At 51.3% G+C, this 19,314-nt stretch overlaps 1 protein-coding gene across 2 annotated transcripts in view; it reads left to right on the forward strand.

The window, feature by feature from the left end:
• TTC7A (tetratricopeptide repeat domain 7A) overlaps positions 1-9,066 on the forward strand; it is a 123,818-nt gene extending 114,752 nt beyond the window's left edge. For both annotated transcript variants that reach the window (XM_003787892.3, XM_023512136.1), the window contains exon 20: positions 7,169-9,066. In XM_003787892.3, the coding sequence (XP_003787940.1) occupies positions 7,169-7,390 (222 nt within the window). In that variant the 3' untranslated portion in view covers positions 7,391-9,066. The remainder of the gene's footprint in view (positions 1-7,168) is intronic.
• The last annotated feature ends 10,248 nt before the right edge of the window (positions 9,067-19,314 follow it).

Consider the following 19,314-nt stretch of genomic DNA (forward strand, 5'->3'; position numbering starts at 1 on the left):
AGGGGCTCCTCTCTCCAGAGAGCCTGAGCTTCAGCTCTGATATGATTCCCATGATGCAGTTTCTGAAGCACTCCTGGTTTGTGCCCCAGCCTTTTCTCTCTCCAAATATCCCTGGAAAGACAGGAAGACATGCAGCTATTATCCACAGTCCCTTGGTGAGCCTGTGCTGGTGAATTGTTCCCTGCTGCTCCCTGTGTAGGGCAGGCTGCTTGATTCTTTAAGTGAGTTTGGGGGATCAAGAACTTGGCCATGGGCCCAGAGCTCCTCACCCTACTCACAACCCAGCACATATTAAGTCCTCTGAAGCTCCCAACCACCACCCCCACTGCTTTCTTTAGGAGGGACCTGGCTCCCCAAGGTACCCTTTCCACTCTCAGGTTCTGGGTTGGGCCTTTTTAGGTGTTCCAGGAATCTAATGAGGCTCTGCCCTCTTAAGGGCCCTCTTAAAGGTCCCATCTCTCAGCTCTCTTGATTAGGGATTAAGTTTCTATCACATAAACTTTGGAGGACACATTCAAAACATAGTTTTTCTTCTATCCAATTGGGATAACATTAGGCTTTTGTGACCTCACAGGGTAGTTTTAGGACTCAGGTGAGCTTAGAATTTGAGTTAACATTAGACATTTTTGTCACTATTCACATAGGAGATTTGGTGGCATGTGGCCTGAGCCTGGGTCCCGCCTTTAGCCAGGCTGATTACTGTTGGACCACATTTACTGTGGGATGAAGGTCTTTGCCCCAAAGGCCCTTGTGTTACCATGTGGCCTATGATGCATCAGGGTACTGAGAAGGCAGGAGAGGTGCTAGGCAGGAACAGGGACCTCAGAGCCCTTCAGGGTTGAGTCTAGGGTTGTTTGGCTAAGATGGTTTTCAAGGCTTCAGTATCTGAGCTGACTCTGGAGGAAGTGCCTGCGGGTTGGAGCATGGCCTTCAAGTCCACCTGACCTGGACTTGACTCCCACTTTGCCTTTACTTGCTGTTTAACCTTGGCTAAGTTCCTTAACCTCTCAAGACCTCAGTGTTCTTGTCTGTAAAATGGGGATTTCTATGACAAGTACCTGGGGCAATTGCTAGAACGAGATTAAATAGTTAATGTAAGTCAGTGTTCTCATAGTCAGGGTTTTTTTTCTCTTTGAAGTGTAGCTACCAGGCCATTTTCAAGTGCTCTTGGTTTGCAGAGGAAAGTGGAAGCTTGTGCCATGCCCCAGAGACTCAGCACAACAAAACCATTTGGTCCTCACTGAGTCCACCAGGGGAATTCAGCCAACATTCAGATGTTCAGCTCATGTCCCCCAAGTGCTGTGGATGGGACAGGAATGTACATGGTGCAAGGCCCTGGCTGACCTTAGCTAAAGGGGAGGGCTGCCTTCTTTGTAGTGGAGAATCTGAGTTGGGGGACAAGAGAGATACACTAGTTAATCCCAAGCCACTGGAGCAGAAGCACAGTGAGGAACAGGCTCTGGGGAGGCCCTGTGTGCCCAGGCTCCAGCTTATAGTCACGCCAGGTTGGCTTAGCATCTGTTTCCTGATGCCCAGGAGGGAAGGCGTCCTGACCAGCTGAGGAGTAAAACTCCCTGCCTGGCCTTCTGGAGGTTTCCCAATGCTAAACGAGGGCACAGTGCACGGAACAGAGGGGTATAGCAGTTCATGGGGGCCCAGAGGCCTCTGCTTCTATGCCCCCTGTCTTACGGCCCAGGATGCTCTACCTGCTCTAGGCTTCTCCCTCCTTGTCCATTCCTTGAGCTGTGGCAGGTGGCTTAGAGGGGTCCAGGCCACTTGAGGGAACAAAAGGACCCAGAAGTCATGCCCTGGCTCATCAGCTCTGGTTGATTCGGAGGCCTGCCTCTGTTTGTCAGGAAAGGCCGATAGGAATGTCTTGGCCATTTGACCTCGTAGTAAATTCTCTCTTTTCTTTTCTTTTTTTTATTTTTTGGAGACAGAGTTTTACTTTGTTGTCCTCGGTAGAGAGCTGTGGCATCGTAGCTCACAGCAACCTCAAACTCTTTAGCTCTAGCGATTCTCTTGCCTCAGCCTTCCAAGTACCTGGGAATACAGGCACCCACCACAATACCCAGCTATTTTCAGAGATGGGGTCTCACTCTTGCTCAGGCTGGTCTCAAACCCGTGCGCTCAGGCAGTCCAGCCACCTCAGCCTCCTAGAGTGCTAGGATTGCAGGCGTTAGCCACTGCGCCTGGCCAAGTTCTCTCTTCTTCACCTGTGCCAGTCCCATCTGAGGTCATGCTCCCTGATGGAAAAGTAGGGGAGAAGGGAGCGGAGGGTTCTGCAGACCCCCACACCTGCTCGCTGGTGTGCAGAGGCCCTTCCCGCCCACCTTATCCATGGGCTGTTACCCCAGCTCAGGACTTTTTGAAGACCTCAGCTGATGTGTGGGCTCCTGAATTCCATCACCAACTCTGACAAGAAACCCAAGAGGACAGTTTTTGGAGGCCTTTCATAGATTTAGTTCAGAATGATAGCTGAATACTGTTGACTTAATTTAGCCCTAGAATCAATTCTGTCTAGAAAGGAGTCAGAAAGACTCAGGAAACCTTGTCCAGAGCCCTTACCCCAAACAGGCTGTTACCCCAATTAGGCTGTGCCTCCTGCCCACAGAAGGTAGCTTCTGTGACTGGGGCCCCCTACACTCTCCCCAATACAGGGCTCACATCTAGAACCTGAAATCCAGAGCTCTAGCCATAGCCTCCTGACCTAGCCTCAAGGCCCGGGCCAGACAGTGCTGCAGGGTGGGCTGAACCCCTGCCAACCAGAACCAGCTAAGAAAAAAGAGAAGAGAAGACCCAGCCCCCTGCCCAGAGAAGGGGGAGGGGGCTGATCTCCTTCCTGCTAGATCCTCAGGTTCTGGAATCCCCCACCCTCTCTGGTCAAGCCATTCCTCAGCCTCTCAGCTTGGCCCCTGGCTTTCCCTGTGAAGACAGACAGCCCCGCCCAGCCAGACATCTCTCTGACATCTGACCTGCAGAGGACCTAGGAAAAAGGATTAGGCATAGGTTTGGCCACACAAGGATAGCTACCCACCACCCCAGGACACCCCTCTGAGCACTTTTTCAGCAGGGATAAGCATGTCAGCCTGGTGTTGGGGTAGTATGCCTTTCCCCGATGGGAAGTGGGACCTGGCTATGGCCTTGGGGCTGCCCCAGTTCCAAGAGTGCTGGGATGATGTGAGGGTTGGTTCTTAGCCCAAGAGTTGCCTCAGTCCAATCCTGGTCTGGTTGGGCAGGTTGAGGCAGACACAGCTGAGAGAATAGGGAATGCTGAGATCCTGGAGCAGGGCTGGAAGGTGAGCCTCCCTGGGAGGGTGTGTTCCTGCTCTGGGGTGGTTAGAGGGAGTCGTCCCTCTAGAGCAGGCTCCTCCCTACAGTCCTAGTGTCCTCAGATGGGGGCTCCAGGGACCACAAAGCTCTGGCAGCCTCTAGCTGATTCCCAGTTTCCCAGCTGGAAAGGCTGTTACAGAATCCTAGGAATGTGCCTTGAGCTCAGAAAGAAAATTCCCAAAATAACTTCTATAAATACTGGAGGGCAGGGGTGGAGAAGGAGCACTAGGGCTGCTTCCCAGGGCAGGCCTCCTTCAAAAGAAGAAAGGAGCACTTGCACCCCTGGTCTTCCTGCTGCCCCTCCCCTCTAGGTAGCGCAGTCAGGCACTGAATTAACAGGGTATGACAACATCTAGTAACAGTTCTGGAAGGGAAAGTGAGACCCTCTTTCTCTACCCACATCACAGACTAGCTCCTGGCCCGACACTGAATCTCTGCACAGAACCTGACTCATCCACCCAGACGATGAATCCAGACCCCAGCAGGGCCCTAGACCCCTCAGACTTCCCACCCTTGTCACCCTAAAAGGCCGGGCTTGCTAAGCTCCATGAGGGCAGTATCCCTAGCTGGGAGTCCAGGGTCCCTAAGTGCCTCCAGTGTCCCTGGCTCTGTGTCCCACCTGAGTTCTAGTGGGCTGCTATCCTGTGAGGAATAGCAAAGCATGCAAGAGGGTGGGCCCTGTTCTTTCAGCCTGGAGACAGGCAGGGCAGGGATTACACACAAGAGCCCCACAGTCACCAAGCATGGTTGTGTGGACAGGAGAGACTGCCATCCTTGGGAGGCTTCCTACAAGAGCAGGGTCCCAGGCAGATGAGCTCTGGTCAGATACCCTACCCTTAGATCCAGGAAGAGAGGGAAGGAAGAGTAGATGGAGGCAGGAATTTCTGAGGACTTCCCCTTTAGCACTGCCCCCCCTGCCCCAAAAAAAACTATGTTAGAGGTCACAACCAGCCCAGGCACCCACTGGGAGGTACAGTGCCGAGATTGCTGTGAACAGCTTGCATTTTCATGTTTTCATCCTTGTGGGTGGACTGCACGGCTGTGGCATCCCCAGGGGAGGGTCAGGAACTGAGAGTCTCTTGGTGGGTCTGGTCTCCTCTGTCTTAAAGTGAGGGATGGGGAGATTCAACTGCGACATGGTGGATGGAAGTGACATGCGGGCTCTGTGTTCCCACATCTCCCTGGACTCTGTTCTCAGGGAGAGTAGGGGTGCCAGGAGGGTGTTGACAGGCCCCAGGTATAGTGCTGGCTGGGGGCAGGGTAGGTGAGACCTTGAGTCTTCCTGGGGCCAGGCCCTGCCCAGTTGTCAGGCAGCAAACAGCGCTGAGTTGCTACAAACATGAACTCTCTGGTGTCAGGGGCAGGTGGCAGCAGATCCTGTTACAGGCCCTAGGCCTCGGGGCTCCAGCCTGACCCAGGCCAGGTGTCTCCTTTCAGGCTCTAAGGTCAGCACCCCAGGGTGGGGGGACATGAGCCAACCCCAGCCTACAGTCTTCCCCCACAGAGCTCCCAGACTTCAGAAAAATGGGTGGTGCTACCCCCTCTCCACCCCCAAAGGGCCCTACCTGGCTTGGAGACACTGCCCTTGGCTTCCTGCCCATGTGCCCACGCTGCACTTTTTTCAAATTTATCATTGCTGAATCCTCACAATAGCCAGGTTTGCAGGTGAGGAAACCACAGCTCAGGGAAAGTCCGCCACTTGTCCATCGTCACAGCACTTGTCCAAGCTGGGATTCCAAGCTGCCAGGGCTTCTGGCCACCAAGCCTTGGGCTTTTTCCTCTACACAGACACACAGAGGAACCTACTGCAGACCTTCCAGACTGAGGATAACCACCCACCCCCTGCAGGCACACACAGTTCACCCTGCACACACATCTGGCCCCTTCCCAAACACCCACACACTCCTTAAGATCAAGGGTTTTCAAGTTCGTTTTTAGCCGTGGAGCTCTTATTTCATGTGGAAGCTCAGCACGGAAAACTCAGTGTGTTGCAGCTGCTCTGGTGTCTGTCTGTCTCTGTCTCTCTCTCTCTCTCTCTCTTGCTCTCATCCTTCCTATCTGTCCTCTGTTGTTCCCACATGGGCAGCACTCACAGGGCGCAAACCTTCCATTTTTGGTGCTTAATTTTGGTGTCTAGCAGCCTGTCGGCTGGCCTGCCTTCCCTCCTCCCTGTGGGCCCTGTTCCATTGCAAGCTGCTCAGGGTCCAGCCGTCGTCATTGGGCCTTGTGGGCAGAACATCTTGGCCCAGAGCCCTGCTGGCCCGCCTGGACGCAGCCTTTGGTCCTAGGCAGCCCTGAGTCAGCACCACTCCCATCTGGCCAGAATGGGGCCCTCCCTGAGGCCTCACGCTGCCCACCACCTCCTGGTCCTCTGCAGACCTCTTCGGAGCGGGGTTCCTTGGGCAGGGCTTTGGGAGGTGCTGACAGAGGTGCTGTGAGGATTGCCCCTCCTCCCATTCTCCCCTCCCCACCACAGGCTCTCCAGCCAGTGCCTCTGGGGAGGGAGAGGCTTCTCCTGGGCTTCTAGAGCACCTTCTTTCACTCTTGCCTAATTGGTTGTGTTCCAAGCTCTCTGAGGACTTATTGAAATCAGGCGTGTGCATCTTCCCTGGTGCGTCTCCATAGCAACCCAGGGCCTAACTCTGGGGAGCTCGGTGAGGAGAAAAATGTTCCAGCTAAAAATGTACATGGCCATCAGTGGGCGGGCACCGGAGAGGGGGCTTCAGACACATAGAAGGCAGCTCCCCGCCCCCTCGCTGTCCCCCGCCTGTCCAGGAAGTCAGTGGTGGGGCTCTACCTCCTACCTCCTGTCTTTGAATAAGAGAAGGAGCCCCCCCCCCCATGCTGCCATCCTGTGCTGCCTCTGAGGGCCTGAACAGAGATCTGTGGGATGCTGCAAAGCAACCTTTCTGAAACCTGAGGCTGAAGAGGACCCCAGCTCCCTTCCTCTGCTCACTACCCTGTCCCCCTGCCCCATTTCAGTGTGGGTGGAAGAGGCTATGGAGGGGACAAGGGGGGCAGTTTCACTTCCTAGCCCCCTTTGGATGACAATTCTGTCACTTCCCCTATCTCTCTGGCAACAGAGTTGTTTGAGTCAAACAACAGGCTTCCTTTCGTCTCTGAGCTGATCCAGCCTATTCAGCCAGCACTGCCCTCCAACTCATTCTCAGCCACCTGACTCTCCTCCTTGACCCTCAACTCCCAGTCTGAGGGCTCAGGTCCCAAGACTCAGATGTCCCCTGGAAGATTGGCTGCTTGACACCGGAAAAGAGCTGCCCCTCCCACCCACGAGCTTCGGCTGCACCACCTCTGGTGGCAGTGAGGAAGCCCTGTGCTGTGTTCTCCTCAGTCTCACAGTGCCTGGGGTGAGGGGCAGCTCCATGGGACAGGCTGCAAGGACTGAGAACAGTGCCATTTATAGAGAGCTCGCTGCTGCCAGGCACTGTTCTCTGTGCTTTACATATCCTGACTCCTTTCACCTTCACAACAGCCCCCAGGTAGATACTGTAATTCCACCATTTACAGATGAGGAAACTGAGGACCAGAGAGTTTTGACCTGGCCAAGATCCCTGATGGGGAGACTCAAAGCCAGATCTGGTAACTTGAAAGTCCAGTCCATCCCTCGGGGCCAAGAGGAACAGGGATCCTCTGGCAGATGGCCCGGGCATCTGGGCTCAGCCAGTGACAGGTAGGATGTGCATGGGTAAAGGGCACAGTTACCCAGCAGTGCCCAAGCCAGACACAGTGGCCCATGGCTGGTGGCTGCTGAGTGAACTGCCCTCAGCTCTCTGCCCTGGGACGCCCTCAGTAACCCTGCCCTGTGCTTGGTCTGCAGGGTCTGATGCTGAGTCGGCTGGGCCACAAGAGCCTGGCCCAGAAGGTGCTTCGGGACGCTGTGGAGCGGCAGAGCACCTGCCATGAGGCGTGGCAGGGCCTGGGCGAGGTGCTACAGGCCCAGGGCCAGAACGAGGCTGCCGTGGACTGCTTCCTGACTGCGCTGGAGCTGGAGGCCAGCAGCCCTGTGCTGCCCTTCTCCATCATCCCCAGAGAGCTCTGACTGGCACTGTAGCAGCAGGAGGGAGGGGGCTGTCTGTGGGGGCCAGCAGGTGCAGGCAGGATCGGGGAGGACAGTGGCATCCGGTTGTAGGACCTAATGGAAATACAGCTCTAGTGAACACTTCTGTAGGCTACAGCCCTACTTCTCCTGGCTGGGCCAAGAGGGTCTTCCAGATTGCTTCCCAGGTGCCTTGGAGACATGCTGGCTTTAACCTTATATGCCTGGCAGAGTTGTGATCAGACTGGCTCCCTGAGAACTCAGACAAGGGAGCCACATTGCTGAACTTCATCCCCACCCAAGCCTCTGCTCCAGGTCTCACTCCCCAGTCTCTGGATAGCACAGACTTCTGGGCCACTCTCCAGGTCTCCTCCAGGGCAGTCATAACTGAAGAAACTGCTGACAAAGGGGAAAAAGATGGGATCTCTGTGTTGCCCTCTCAGACTTTGAGTCAGTGAGTGAGTCCAGCATTGCCCCACTTTGACTACTAAGGCCTGCTGACCCTACTGTGTTCTTCCCTTCTGTTCCCAAGTGCCTTCAGGACCTCTGGTGTCAGGCTTGGGTCACTGAACACTGGCCCTGACTCACTCTTCCATTTCCACCACCCCCATCTCCCTGGAAACATGCCCCACCCCAAGTAGCCTCCTAGGCCTTTAGCTGAGGGCCCCAGGATACAAAACATGGTCACTGGACCCAGCCCTTCTTAATGCCCTGTGTGGAAGTATAGTTCCTTTAAGCCATACCCTACAATTCAGGTCCCTCCAGGGCTGGTAGCATGAAGGTGGGAAATTCCTAGGAAGGTCCCTGATACATCTCATCACCCATAGCATGTTAGTCACTTTGGGCTTTCTTGGGCAGCCTGAGTCCCACCCTGGCCATTTGGGTCCCCCTGCCTAGACCCCTGTGCAGGCTGTGGTTGGAGACCTGAGGGGTACATGGAGCTCAGCCCCTTCTCTCTGTGGCTGAGCAGGCCTCTGTGCCTGTGACAGGCCCTGGCTGCAGGAGTCCGGTGATAGCTAAGCAGATGTTTTCTCTGCCTGCTCCTCCCGGCCCTGCTGTGTGATGCTCTTAAAACTCTGACTCCCCAAGAGTCAGTCCCCCCAAGCCCTGCCAAGGAAATCCTTTTGTATCTGCACTTTGGGTTTTAGTTTTGATGTTTTATCAGGTACATGTGGACAGGTTGGGTGAGGGCTACCCTGGTTGGTCGCAGCCCCATCTCTTTAGAAGGAATAGCTGTGTGGTGCCCCCCTTTGCTGCACCACACTGGCTCAGCACTGCACGTCCCAAGGTACTTCCCAGGAGAGCCAGTGCCTTCTGCCTTCCTGAGCCAGGCCCAGGGCGCCACAGGGGATGCTGGATCCTTTACCTCTTTTTTTGTTGAAGTATCTTGCTATACATGTATGTGTATATATAAATATATATATTATATATAATAGAGATCTATTTTTGTTCTGGAATTCTGTTAGAAAAAAAGTAAAGAAAAAGCAAATGCTATTGATATATCTTGGAGTACCCAAAGATGTTGGAAGTCAAGTCTTGGTAAGAGGAAAAATGTACCAAATACATTTCAACTTTTAAGCATTCCCTCATTGGAAGCCACAGAGGGCCTGGCCAAGTTGCTGACAGTGACTTTGAAAATTTAATAAAGAGACCCTTGAAGGGGAAGCAGTTCGTCTGAAGTAGCATGTTCATTCATTGGGCACACAGCCCAGGAACAGGCCTTGAGCCGGCCCTGGAGAGAAGCGAGTATTGTATGAGATAGGCCAGGGAAGTCTCTGGGGCCAAGGCCTGGGATTGGATGGGAGTGTGGAGGAGGAAGGAAGGGAGGATCCCCTGGAAAGATCTGGATTTGAGCTGGTGAGAGTATCTCCTGGTGAGGTTGGGGCTAAAGCCTAGGGGCGAGGGAGGAGGAGAGGCAGAGGGGTCCATCCAGGTGGGGTTGATTCTGGCTTCCAAACTACCCTTCAGGTGAGCCTGAACCCCCTGCCCCCAACTGGGACACAGCCAGGAAAGGCCAGGACTGCACTGGCCATCTGAACCCTCAGGCTTTGCTCCAGGAGAGGGTGTGGGGGAGGATCCACCCCTCTGCAGTCCATAGCAGTGTACTCCTAATAGATCAGTTATACCAGGTACCAGGATACTGTGGATGTTATTATTAAAGCATGCATTGCACCAATTCTAACAAATGATGCAAATTTATATAACTCTTCTTTATGTAACCCAAGGGGTCTCCTGCTGTAGGCTGCAGCCACCCCACTTTGAAGACAACTGCCCTGAGACTCCTCTCAAACTCAGGACTGATGTAGATCTTTCCCGACTCACTTCCTACCCTCTGTGCCTGCCAGTGGCCTGGCCACCCCCATGCCCTCCCTCTGCCCTACTCCTGGGCTAGGCACTGCTGTCCCTGAGAGGAATGGCTTTGCTTGGAGCCTTTGGATACCCAGCTTCTCTTTTGCCAGGACCTTTTCTTAAGGTAACACATAAATGAACTTTAGTGATTGAACACCTAGTGTCAAATTACTTGTTGCACACAAACCCTCAATGGACAGCAAGGAAACCAGCCCCCTCATCGGAACCTGTCATGCCAGAATGAGGGTGAGAGTCTGGGGACAGACTTGGGGCTGCCTGTTGCCCCCATAGACCACCAACCCACCCACCACTTTCCAGGACACAGGTCCCACTTGTGCACATCAGTATTAATGATGTTTATCTGCAGGCACAAATACGAATGGAATTTTAGCCCCTACCACCCAGACTCCCTTCTGGTACCAAAGTGCTCATTGTTGCTTTTGCACCCCCCCACCCCCGGCACTCAGATGTCGTCACTGTGCAAATAGTCCTTGCCCTTGGAAAGCCTCTAGCTAAACAAACCTGGCCATGTGCCCAACCCATGCCGCCAGCTCTTGATGACAACCCACGGCCAGGAGGTCACATACCTACATGACCTATGGGACCAGCCCATATGGTGCTGATCTGAAGAATCCTGGGAGTCTGGAGGTCCTGACTGGAACTGTCCTTAGAATTTTCATCAGGATTTTTCAGTTGCAAAGAACAGAGACTCATTGAAGATAAGAGACCAGGGGGAGTTCCCTGTACTGCAGGGCACAGGGCCGGGCCAAAGCAGCCACACAACCATGTCAGGGGCAGTGCAGCGACACCACAGTCACCAGCCTAAGCTGGAAGATGCAATTTCACCACTGGCTATGTGGCCTTGAGTAAGTTGCTTAACCTCTCTGTGCCTATTTCCTCACCTGTAAAGCAAGGATAATAGTAGCATAATGACACCTTTGTAGATTATGTTGATGAAGTGAGAAAAACATGTCAAGCGCCTAGAACAGTGCCTAGCCCAGCTCGATACATGTGAGCAGCTGTCTCTGGTTTCTGCCTGCTCCCTGCTCCTCTCCCTGCTAAGTGACTTTGCTTACCCAGGGCATTGCTCCCCCAAGACGGTGTTCAACACTAGCCTAAACCCCGACCTGATCTGCCTCCTGCAGTGCTGTGGCTACTCCTCTCTGAGCAGCTGAGTCTTCAACAAGAGGATCTGATTGGTCCCACTCATTTTAGGGTCACCCAGCAGCCCATGGACCACCTTCCCTTGGGTGGTGCCTTCTGATCCAATCAACTTGACCAGAAGGCATGGGCCTCTCAGGACACAAAGTATGGCTGCTTGGGTAGCTGAAGTTCTGGAGGGGTAATGCCCTGGCCCGTTCCAATACCTTCATCAGCCCCACTCTGTACCTTGCCCTCTGGGCATTCTGGAGGGGGCACAAAATAGAACACACACACCCACTGAACACCCTTCCTTTCTCCTTCACTATCATCATCACCTATGTTGCATCCAGAGGGGCTCCTGGCCTAGCTGTCATCTTGGAATGAAAACGACAGTGATGATACTAACACAGCCCCACACTGAACTGTGCATTGGATGCTTCGTTATCAGTGAACTCTTCCTCTAATCCAGTGGTTCTCAACCTTCCTAAAGCTGCGATGGATTTTCATTGTTACAAAGGGGTCGCGACCCACAGGTTGAGAACTGCTGCTCTAATCAATTCCTTGGTAGTCACCAAGCTTGGGAGGTAGGTTTTGTTCCCAAAGTGAAGAGATCACGATGCCTCTACTCAGGACTACTTGGTTTGTGGTAGACTGGGAACACAGGACCTAGCCCACAGGGCTGGTGCTCTGCCCACTGCTGCCGTTTGAGACACTGCATGGTGCGCCCTCACCACTATTGCCACAGCAGAAGACCCCTCTGGGATCTGCAGAAACTCACATCGCCAAGGTCCTCTATGGGAGCTCCCTGGGGGAGAACGCTGGGGCTCCAGAGGCCTCTTGAGTGCCCAGAGGCCCCCTCCTGCCCCAAGCTTCACCTGCTGTCTAGAGGGAAAAGGAATGGACAGCACGCGGTGTTGCTCGCCACCCCAGCCCCTCTGCAGCTGGCTGGGACTGCTTAAGAGAGGTCACATGAAGGCTGGGCATCCCCCAAACAGGGTGTTCAGAAGATGCCAGACAGCATCAACACGTCCCCCACGGGAGTTGTGCATTGAGTCATGGGACTCCACGGTCCTGACCACCAGCTGGCAGGACTGTGGCTGGGTTCCAGAACCAAAATGTGTCTTCCATGGGCTGGCCCAAGGCTCAGAGGTGTCCCAATGCCCCCACACGGGCAGCCCACAGGTGGGGTGGGCGTCATAGTTCTCTTATCCTCACTCACTCTCTCGGTTTCACTCTTAACTGTCTCTTCAGAATGTGGCAAGAAGTTAAGTCACTGTGGACTTATTTAAAAACACGTGTGTATATATTTTTAAACATTTGAGAATAGGTTGCATAAATCCTGCCCCTGTACCCCTTAATACCTCTGTGTATTTTTACCAAGGACAAAGGTCATCCCCTTCCTCAACCAAAGCACAAGTAACAAATGAGGAAATGTAACACTGCTACCATACACTCACTCTAGAGCCCACATTCTGGGGTGGGCCAACCTCCAGCCAGGATGACACACTTCACCTGTTATCTGCCCTGGAACAGCTCCTCCCTCTCCTTGCCTTTCATGCCATTGACGTTGCCCAGGCCACAGAGAACCTGGCCTCAGGGCAGGAGTGGAGTCTGAAAAACAGCAGAAACCTCCGGGCAGAGGGAAAAATGGACAATGGTTGGTAGGACCTGGAAGATGAAAGCAAAAACAAAGAGCAGGTTAATCTCTGTAAAGCCAGAGCTCTGGAATCAAAAGAAATGGCTGCCCGCTTTTAAGGTACAAAAAGATGAAGGACGTGCTGGAGCTCTGTTATGTCTGAGTGACCCTTCCAACCCCTGCAGCCGGACTGTGAGGTCAGGATTCCCAGCTGCTGTTTCCTCTATCCTTACAATGACCCCCATGAAGACGTGAGGCCCCAGCGTGTTTCTGACAGCCCTGTCTGTCCCCAGAGAGACAGAGTCTCACTTTATTGCCCTCGATAGAGTGCCGTAGCTTCACACAGCTCACAGCAACCTCCAACTCCTGGGCTTAGGCAATATTCTTACCTCACCCTCCAGAGTAGCTGGGACTACAGGTGCCCACCACAACACCTGGCTATTTTATTATTGCAGTTTGGCTGGGGCCAGGTTCGAACCCACCACCCTCAGTACATGGGGCTGGCGCCCTACCCACTGAGCCACAGGTGCCACCCACTTTGTAATCTCTTGACTCACTTCAGCTCAGGCCTAGAAGGAAGAGGCCATTACAAGCTCCGTTGCTTCTGTCTATGCCAGGCTTGAAGCCATCTCAGGAGCCCAGAGCTCAATCCCCTTACCCCAAGCAAGGCCCAAGGCTCAGTGGCTTCAGTGGTGGCGTCACACACTCCACCCAGAAAACATCCTGCAGGGACTTTACATAGCTTGGCCTGGTACAAGCTGGGCTGAGCCCAGAGAGACTTCTGGAGGCCGTGCTAGGCTGGGGTCAGGCACTTTCCTCCATGCAGAGAGCTACTTTCTGAGCTGGGAGCTATGCCCTCCTTAGTCTGTAATCCTGTTTTCCTTCCTCTTCTTCTTCCTCCTGCAAGTTGATCAGGTCTCCTGGGGCCTCAAAGAGCCATGCCCTCCCATGTCCACAGCCAGCAAGACTTCTTTCCAGAATTCCTACTGGGGCTCACTCCTTGCCCTTCTTTATCCTTCAAGACTCTTCAAGTCCTTCCCATGAGTTCTAGAAGCCCTCCCCTATCTTTTTTCCACCAACCACCATATGGAGCCCTTACATTTTGTCAGAACACCCAGGCCAGTTCAGGTCCCATGGGTCCTGCTTCCTGAATCAGACCCCTACATCCAACAGACCTGCACTCAGCCACACCTGTGTGTGCCCCAGTGACACCCCAGCTGGGCCACATGGTGGCCATCCTGCTGCCAGGGTTTGGGGTGCAAATGTGGAGTGAGGCCACCTTGTCCCCACCCACAGGCTGACCTCTCTCCAGCCCGATAGACTTGCCTGAGCCACGTGCCATTGCCCTGGTAGTGTCTGGGAGGGGAATGTGCAGAGGCCATGGCCCTCCTGAGTCTATTATGGCTGCTCAAAGGGCCTGCAATCAATCCCAAACCCATCATATTTTCTTAATAAAGTTACACATACATTTAATCCTACTCTATAAATTAAATTACTTTAGAAATATGACACTATTGAGGTCTTCATCAAAACACTGGAACACATGGGCCATTGAACACGATTTTCAGAAGCTTCATATTCATGTCCATCTAAGGAATTTCAGATAGAGCAAGCTTAAAATCCTTGAATAATGAGGCCATGAGAGATTTTATCTAGAGCCATAAGAGGTCTTTGTAAAACTTAGAAGAGTTCCTCCCACCCCCAACCCCATTCTCCATAATGGAAATTTTAACTAGATTGCTTTTTAAGTGATCTATAGAGCACTTGTTTATATTATAAGATCTAACATGTGCTACCATAAGATCAAACCTCCAGGAATGATTTCTAAATCAGCTTTCAATTTCTTTACTTCCTTTAAAAAGAATTTTACTTCATCAGATGGTTTCTGTCAGCATCCGACAGCAGCAATGAGTGAGGTCGTGCAGGCTAATAGACTTTCCCTAAACAGTACTTTGTTGTTCAGAATAATCCAAGGAACCACTCTATAATTCAAGGTGACTTTATACACGGATTTCTGTTTCCTAGTTGATAATTATGTGAGGAAACCCTCATTTTTTCTTGGCGCACATACAGTATTCATTGAGCACCTAGTATATACTAATGCTATGCGAGGCCCTGGGAAATTCCCTCTGTGATCTCAGGACCCACAATCCAGTTTGGTTTTTTGTTTGTTTGTTTTTTGAGATAGAGTCTCACTTTGTCACCCTCAGTAGAGCGCCATGGCATCACAGCTCACAACAACCTCCAACTCTTGGGCTTAAGCAATTCTCTTGCCGCAGGCTCCTAAGTAGCTAGGACTACAGGTGCCTGCCACAATGCCCCGCTATTTTTTTGTTGCATTTGTCATGGTTGTTTGGCAGGCCTGGGCTGGATTCGAACCTGCTGGCTCTGGTGTATGTGGCTGGTACCCTTAGCCGCTGAGCTACAGGCGCTGAGCCTGCAATCTAGTATTGACCTTACCAAATGTCTGAGCTAGAGCACCTTTGAGCAGCACCAACCAGCCTGGGAAGACAGGGAAGGATACTTGGAGGTAGCATATCAAGGGCTAGAGGGGAGGGTAGTTTTCGTGCAGAAGAGTGTCTCATTTACTATCCCACCCGAAGATGTTCATGTCCTAATCCCCAGACCCTGTGAATACATTGTCTTACATGGTAAGGGAGACTTTGCAAACATGATTAACTACAGATCTTGAGATGAAAGGCTCTCCTGGATTATCTGGGAAGGCCCAATATAATTACGAGAGTCCTTGTGCAAGGAAGGCAGGAGGATCAGTATCAATAGTCGCAGATCTGATCATCTGGAGGGATGGAAGAGGGGCCACAAGCAAAGGAATACAAGTATTCTCTAGGAGTCAAAAAAGATAAGCAGGCAGATTCTCCTCTCAGAGCTTTCTAGAAGAAGGCTACCTCCAAAAAAAACCCAGCCCTGCCAAAACCTCGACTTTAGGCTAGTGAGACTAATTTTGAACTTCTAGCAGTAAAAGACACTATCAACAGAGGAAAAAAGGCAACTCACAGAATGGGAGTAAATATTTGCAAATTGTTTATCTGATAAGGAATTAATATCCAGAATATACAAACAATTTCTAAAATTCAACAGCAACGAAAACCTGATTAAAAAATGGGCAAAGGACTTGAAGAAACATTTCTCCTGGCTGGGCCTGGTGGCTCACGCCTGTAATCATAGCACTGTGGGGGGCCAAGGTGAGAGGATCATTTATGTTTAAGAGTTCCAGACCAGCCTGAGCAAGAGTGACACCCCCCTATCTACTAAAAATAGAACAACTAGCCAGGTATGGTGGGAGGTACTTGGGAGGCTGAGGTAAGAGGATGGCTAGAGCCCAGGAGTTTGAGGTTGCTGTGAGCTGTTGCCACAACACTGTTGCCAGGGGCAACAAATTGAGACTCTGTCCCCTCCCCCCAAAAAAAGAAAAGTAAAGAAAGATAAAGAAACATTTTGCCAAAGATATACAAATGGCCATACGCACATGAAAAGATGCTTGACTAACAATTGGGGAGACAAAAATCACTAACTATTAGGGAGACAAAAATCAAAACTATAATACCAACTCACACTCACTTAGAGCAGTTACTATCAAGAAAGCAGCAGATAATCCAGGCAGGTCTGTAATCCCAGTTGAGGATTGCTCAGGAATGCTAAGCCTGGAGGAGGATCGTTTGCATTCAGGAGTTCAAGAGCAGCCTGAGCAAGAGTGAGATCATATCTCTATCAAAAATGCAAAAACAAGCCAGATAAAGTGGCACATAGATGTAGTCCCAGTACTCAGGAAGGTGAGGCAGGAGGATCGCTTGAGTTTGAGGTTGCCCTGAGCTATGATGAGGCCACTACACTCTAGCCTGGGCAACAGAATAAACAAACAAATAAAAAAGGGCAAACAACAAGTGTTGGCTGGGATCTGAAGAAAGCAGAACCCTTATGCACTGTTGCTGGGAATAATAAATAGTACAGCCACTGTGCAAATCAGTATGGTGGTTCTTCTAAAAATTAAAAATTGCCATACGATCTAGCAGCTCCACTTCTGTGTATTTGCCCAAAAGGACTGAAAACAAGGTCTTGTCCACACAAGTTCACAGCATTGTTTCTTGTAATAGCTGAGACACAGAAGCAACATAACTGTCTCCTCAGTGCTGTGACTTTGACATGCTGTGACCTATTTATTGACTGATCCTCATGCCTCAGGCTGCAGGCATGAGCCACCATAGCATAGACAGATGAATAGACAAGCAAAATGGGGTATATAGAGAGGGTGCCAAAAAAATACACATTTTAAGAAGGAAAAAAATATATTAAAATTGTAATATGCAAGACATGTTTGACTTCTGCCATTATAAGAGGTGCTTGAATATGACTGGTATTTATCTTTTGTTAGTGGTATATATTGAATATTACAATTATAATACTTTTTCCTTTTTAAGATGTATATGTGCATATAATACATATACTGGACTGGTATTCATCCTTTTTTTTTTTGAGACAGAGCCTCAAGCTATCCCCCTGGGTAGAGTGCCCATCACGCTCACAGCAACCTCCAACTCCTGGGCTCAAGCGAGTCTCCTGCCTCAGCCTCCCAAGTAGCTGGGACTACAGGCGCCTGCCACAACGCCTGGCCATTTTTTGGTTGTAGCCATCATTGTTGTTTGGCGGGCCCGGGCTGGGGATTCGAACCCACCACCTTAGGTGTATGTGGCTGGCGCCTTAGCTGCTTGAGCCACAGGCGCCGAGCCCTGTTATTCATCCTTAAAAAGGAAAGAAATTCTAATATGAGCTGAGACGTGGATGAACCTTGAGGACATTATTCTGAGTAAAATAAGTCAGTCCCAAAAAGACGAATTCTGCATGATTCTAGTTACATGAGGTACCTAGAGAAGTCAAAATCATAGAGACAGAAGGTAAAGTGGTGGCTGCCAGGGGCTAGCTAGGAGGAGGGGGCAATGTCGAGTTGATGTTTGTAATGGGTGCAGAGCTTTAAGAGTTCTGGAGCTGGGCAGAGATGGTTGTACAGCACTATTGGATGTATTTATTGCCACTTAACCACAGTACATTGAAAGATGGTTAAGATGGTGAGTTTAATATTGAGTGTTCTATTACAATAAAGAGAAAGACAGAAAAAAAGAACTTTGATTCCAGACTTACAGATTTTGAATTATGTTTTTAAGATATTATGGCTTCAAAGTAGTCCTAGGCGTGAGGACCCGAGACCAGGCAACTCCATACCATAGGTAGGTGCATTCCACACTTCAGAGAGGATGCTGGAGACCAGACTACCACCTAAGCCACCTGGGGCCCTTGACCTCAAAGCCTGTGCCTGCCATTCATTCTTGGGTCTAGAAGATGTCACATAGAGCCCCAGAGAGCAAGAGGGGGTGGAGTGGGGAAGGAGGGGGAGAGGAGGCAAGGGGGAGGGAGAACAAACTGTCCTCTCAATGCTGTGACTTTTGACATGCTGTGACCTAATGGAGAAAGAACTGCACACAGAAACAGCACAAGATAACTGCAGCCAAGAAGAGACAGTCACTGAAGTTGCAGACAAACTGAGAGGACAGTGGTCGTGGGTGGGACTGGCGTGTGTGGGAGGAACAGATACCCAGGGTAACCACGGCAGGGACCTAGAGAAGCCAGCATCACAGTGGTTAGCACAGAGGGTACAGATCTTATTTGAGACCCTACAGGAAGTCCCTCCCTGGTCTAGGAGAGGAGACAAGCCCAATTTACACCATAGTTCCTCACATCTGCAGTGGCCTATGGTCCTTCTAAGCGCTACAGGACATGACAATTGATGTGAACCACAGCCCTGGTGGCTAGGTGTTCAGGCTCAAGGTCTGCCAGGTCTGCCCAGCCTGTCTTCTTCTTCCATCTTGGAAATATTGTCCCAGGGTTAGGCTCATGGCAGGAAAAAGCCGTTCAGAATTCCTCTGATCTTCCTGGCACTGCCTCCCCCAAATGGTATGAAATACATTAAAAACAACAGGATACAATGCCAAGGTAGAAAAGTAAAAGGTCACTCTTCGTATCCTAGGTTCCTACAGCCTCTGCTACACCTGTGACAGTGCCTCTGTCACGCCATCCAAAATAATAAAGGCGCATAAGAGGGTAAGGGCAGACTGGGAAGAAACAGGGCTGAGGGGCAGGCACCTGCAGCTCCAGAAAGGATGCCCAGCCCATGGTCAAAGAGCCACAGGCCAAGCTCAGTGAATAGCCCTGATGGACACAGAACACAGGTAGCCCAGGCGGTCCTGTGGATGTTTTCCAGGTGGTTCCACCTCCAGCCAAAGTTTCTGCAGGCCCCCCCATTCCCCCTTCCCACAGGCTGGTCAAGATACCCTGTCCTTTTTATTCTGAAAGGGTCTTTATGGAGGTAGGTATTTATGGCAGGTAGGACACCAGGGAGCTGCCGCCACCCAAGTTACTCACACCCCACATAATTGAGGCCTTGATGCTAAACCCAGGGTTTAGGGTCCCCTGGCCCAAGTTGGCCAACTGAGAATCTGAGACTTGAACCAAAGAGGTCCTGGTTATATTCTTTTAGGATGTCGCCTCAGGAAATGGTATGAGAAGAGGCTGAGGTTGCCACATTCAATCCCCCACACATAAAGAGGCAGTGAAAGTCAGACTCTAGAGCAGTGTTTTCCAGCATTTTTAATCTCTTGGAACACTAGAACCTAGAGTTAAACTTCTTTTTTTTTTTTTTTGAGACAGGAGCCTCAAGCTGTCCCCCTGGGTAGAGTGCCATGGCATCACTGCTCACAGCAACCTCCAACTCCTGGGCTCAAGCAAGTCT

This window comes from Otolemur garnettii, unplaced genomic scaffold (assembly GCF_000181295.1).
Source record: "Otolemur garnettii isolate 467f Iridium unplaced genomic scaffold, OtoGar3 scaffold00024, whole genome shotgun sequence".
In the NCBI taxonomy this organism is placed as follows: Eukaryota; Metazoa; Chordata; class Mammalia; order Primates; family Galagidae; genus Otolemur; species Otolemur garnettii.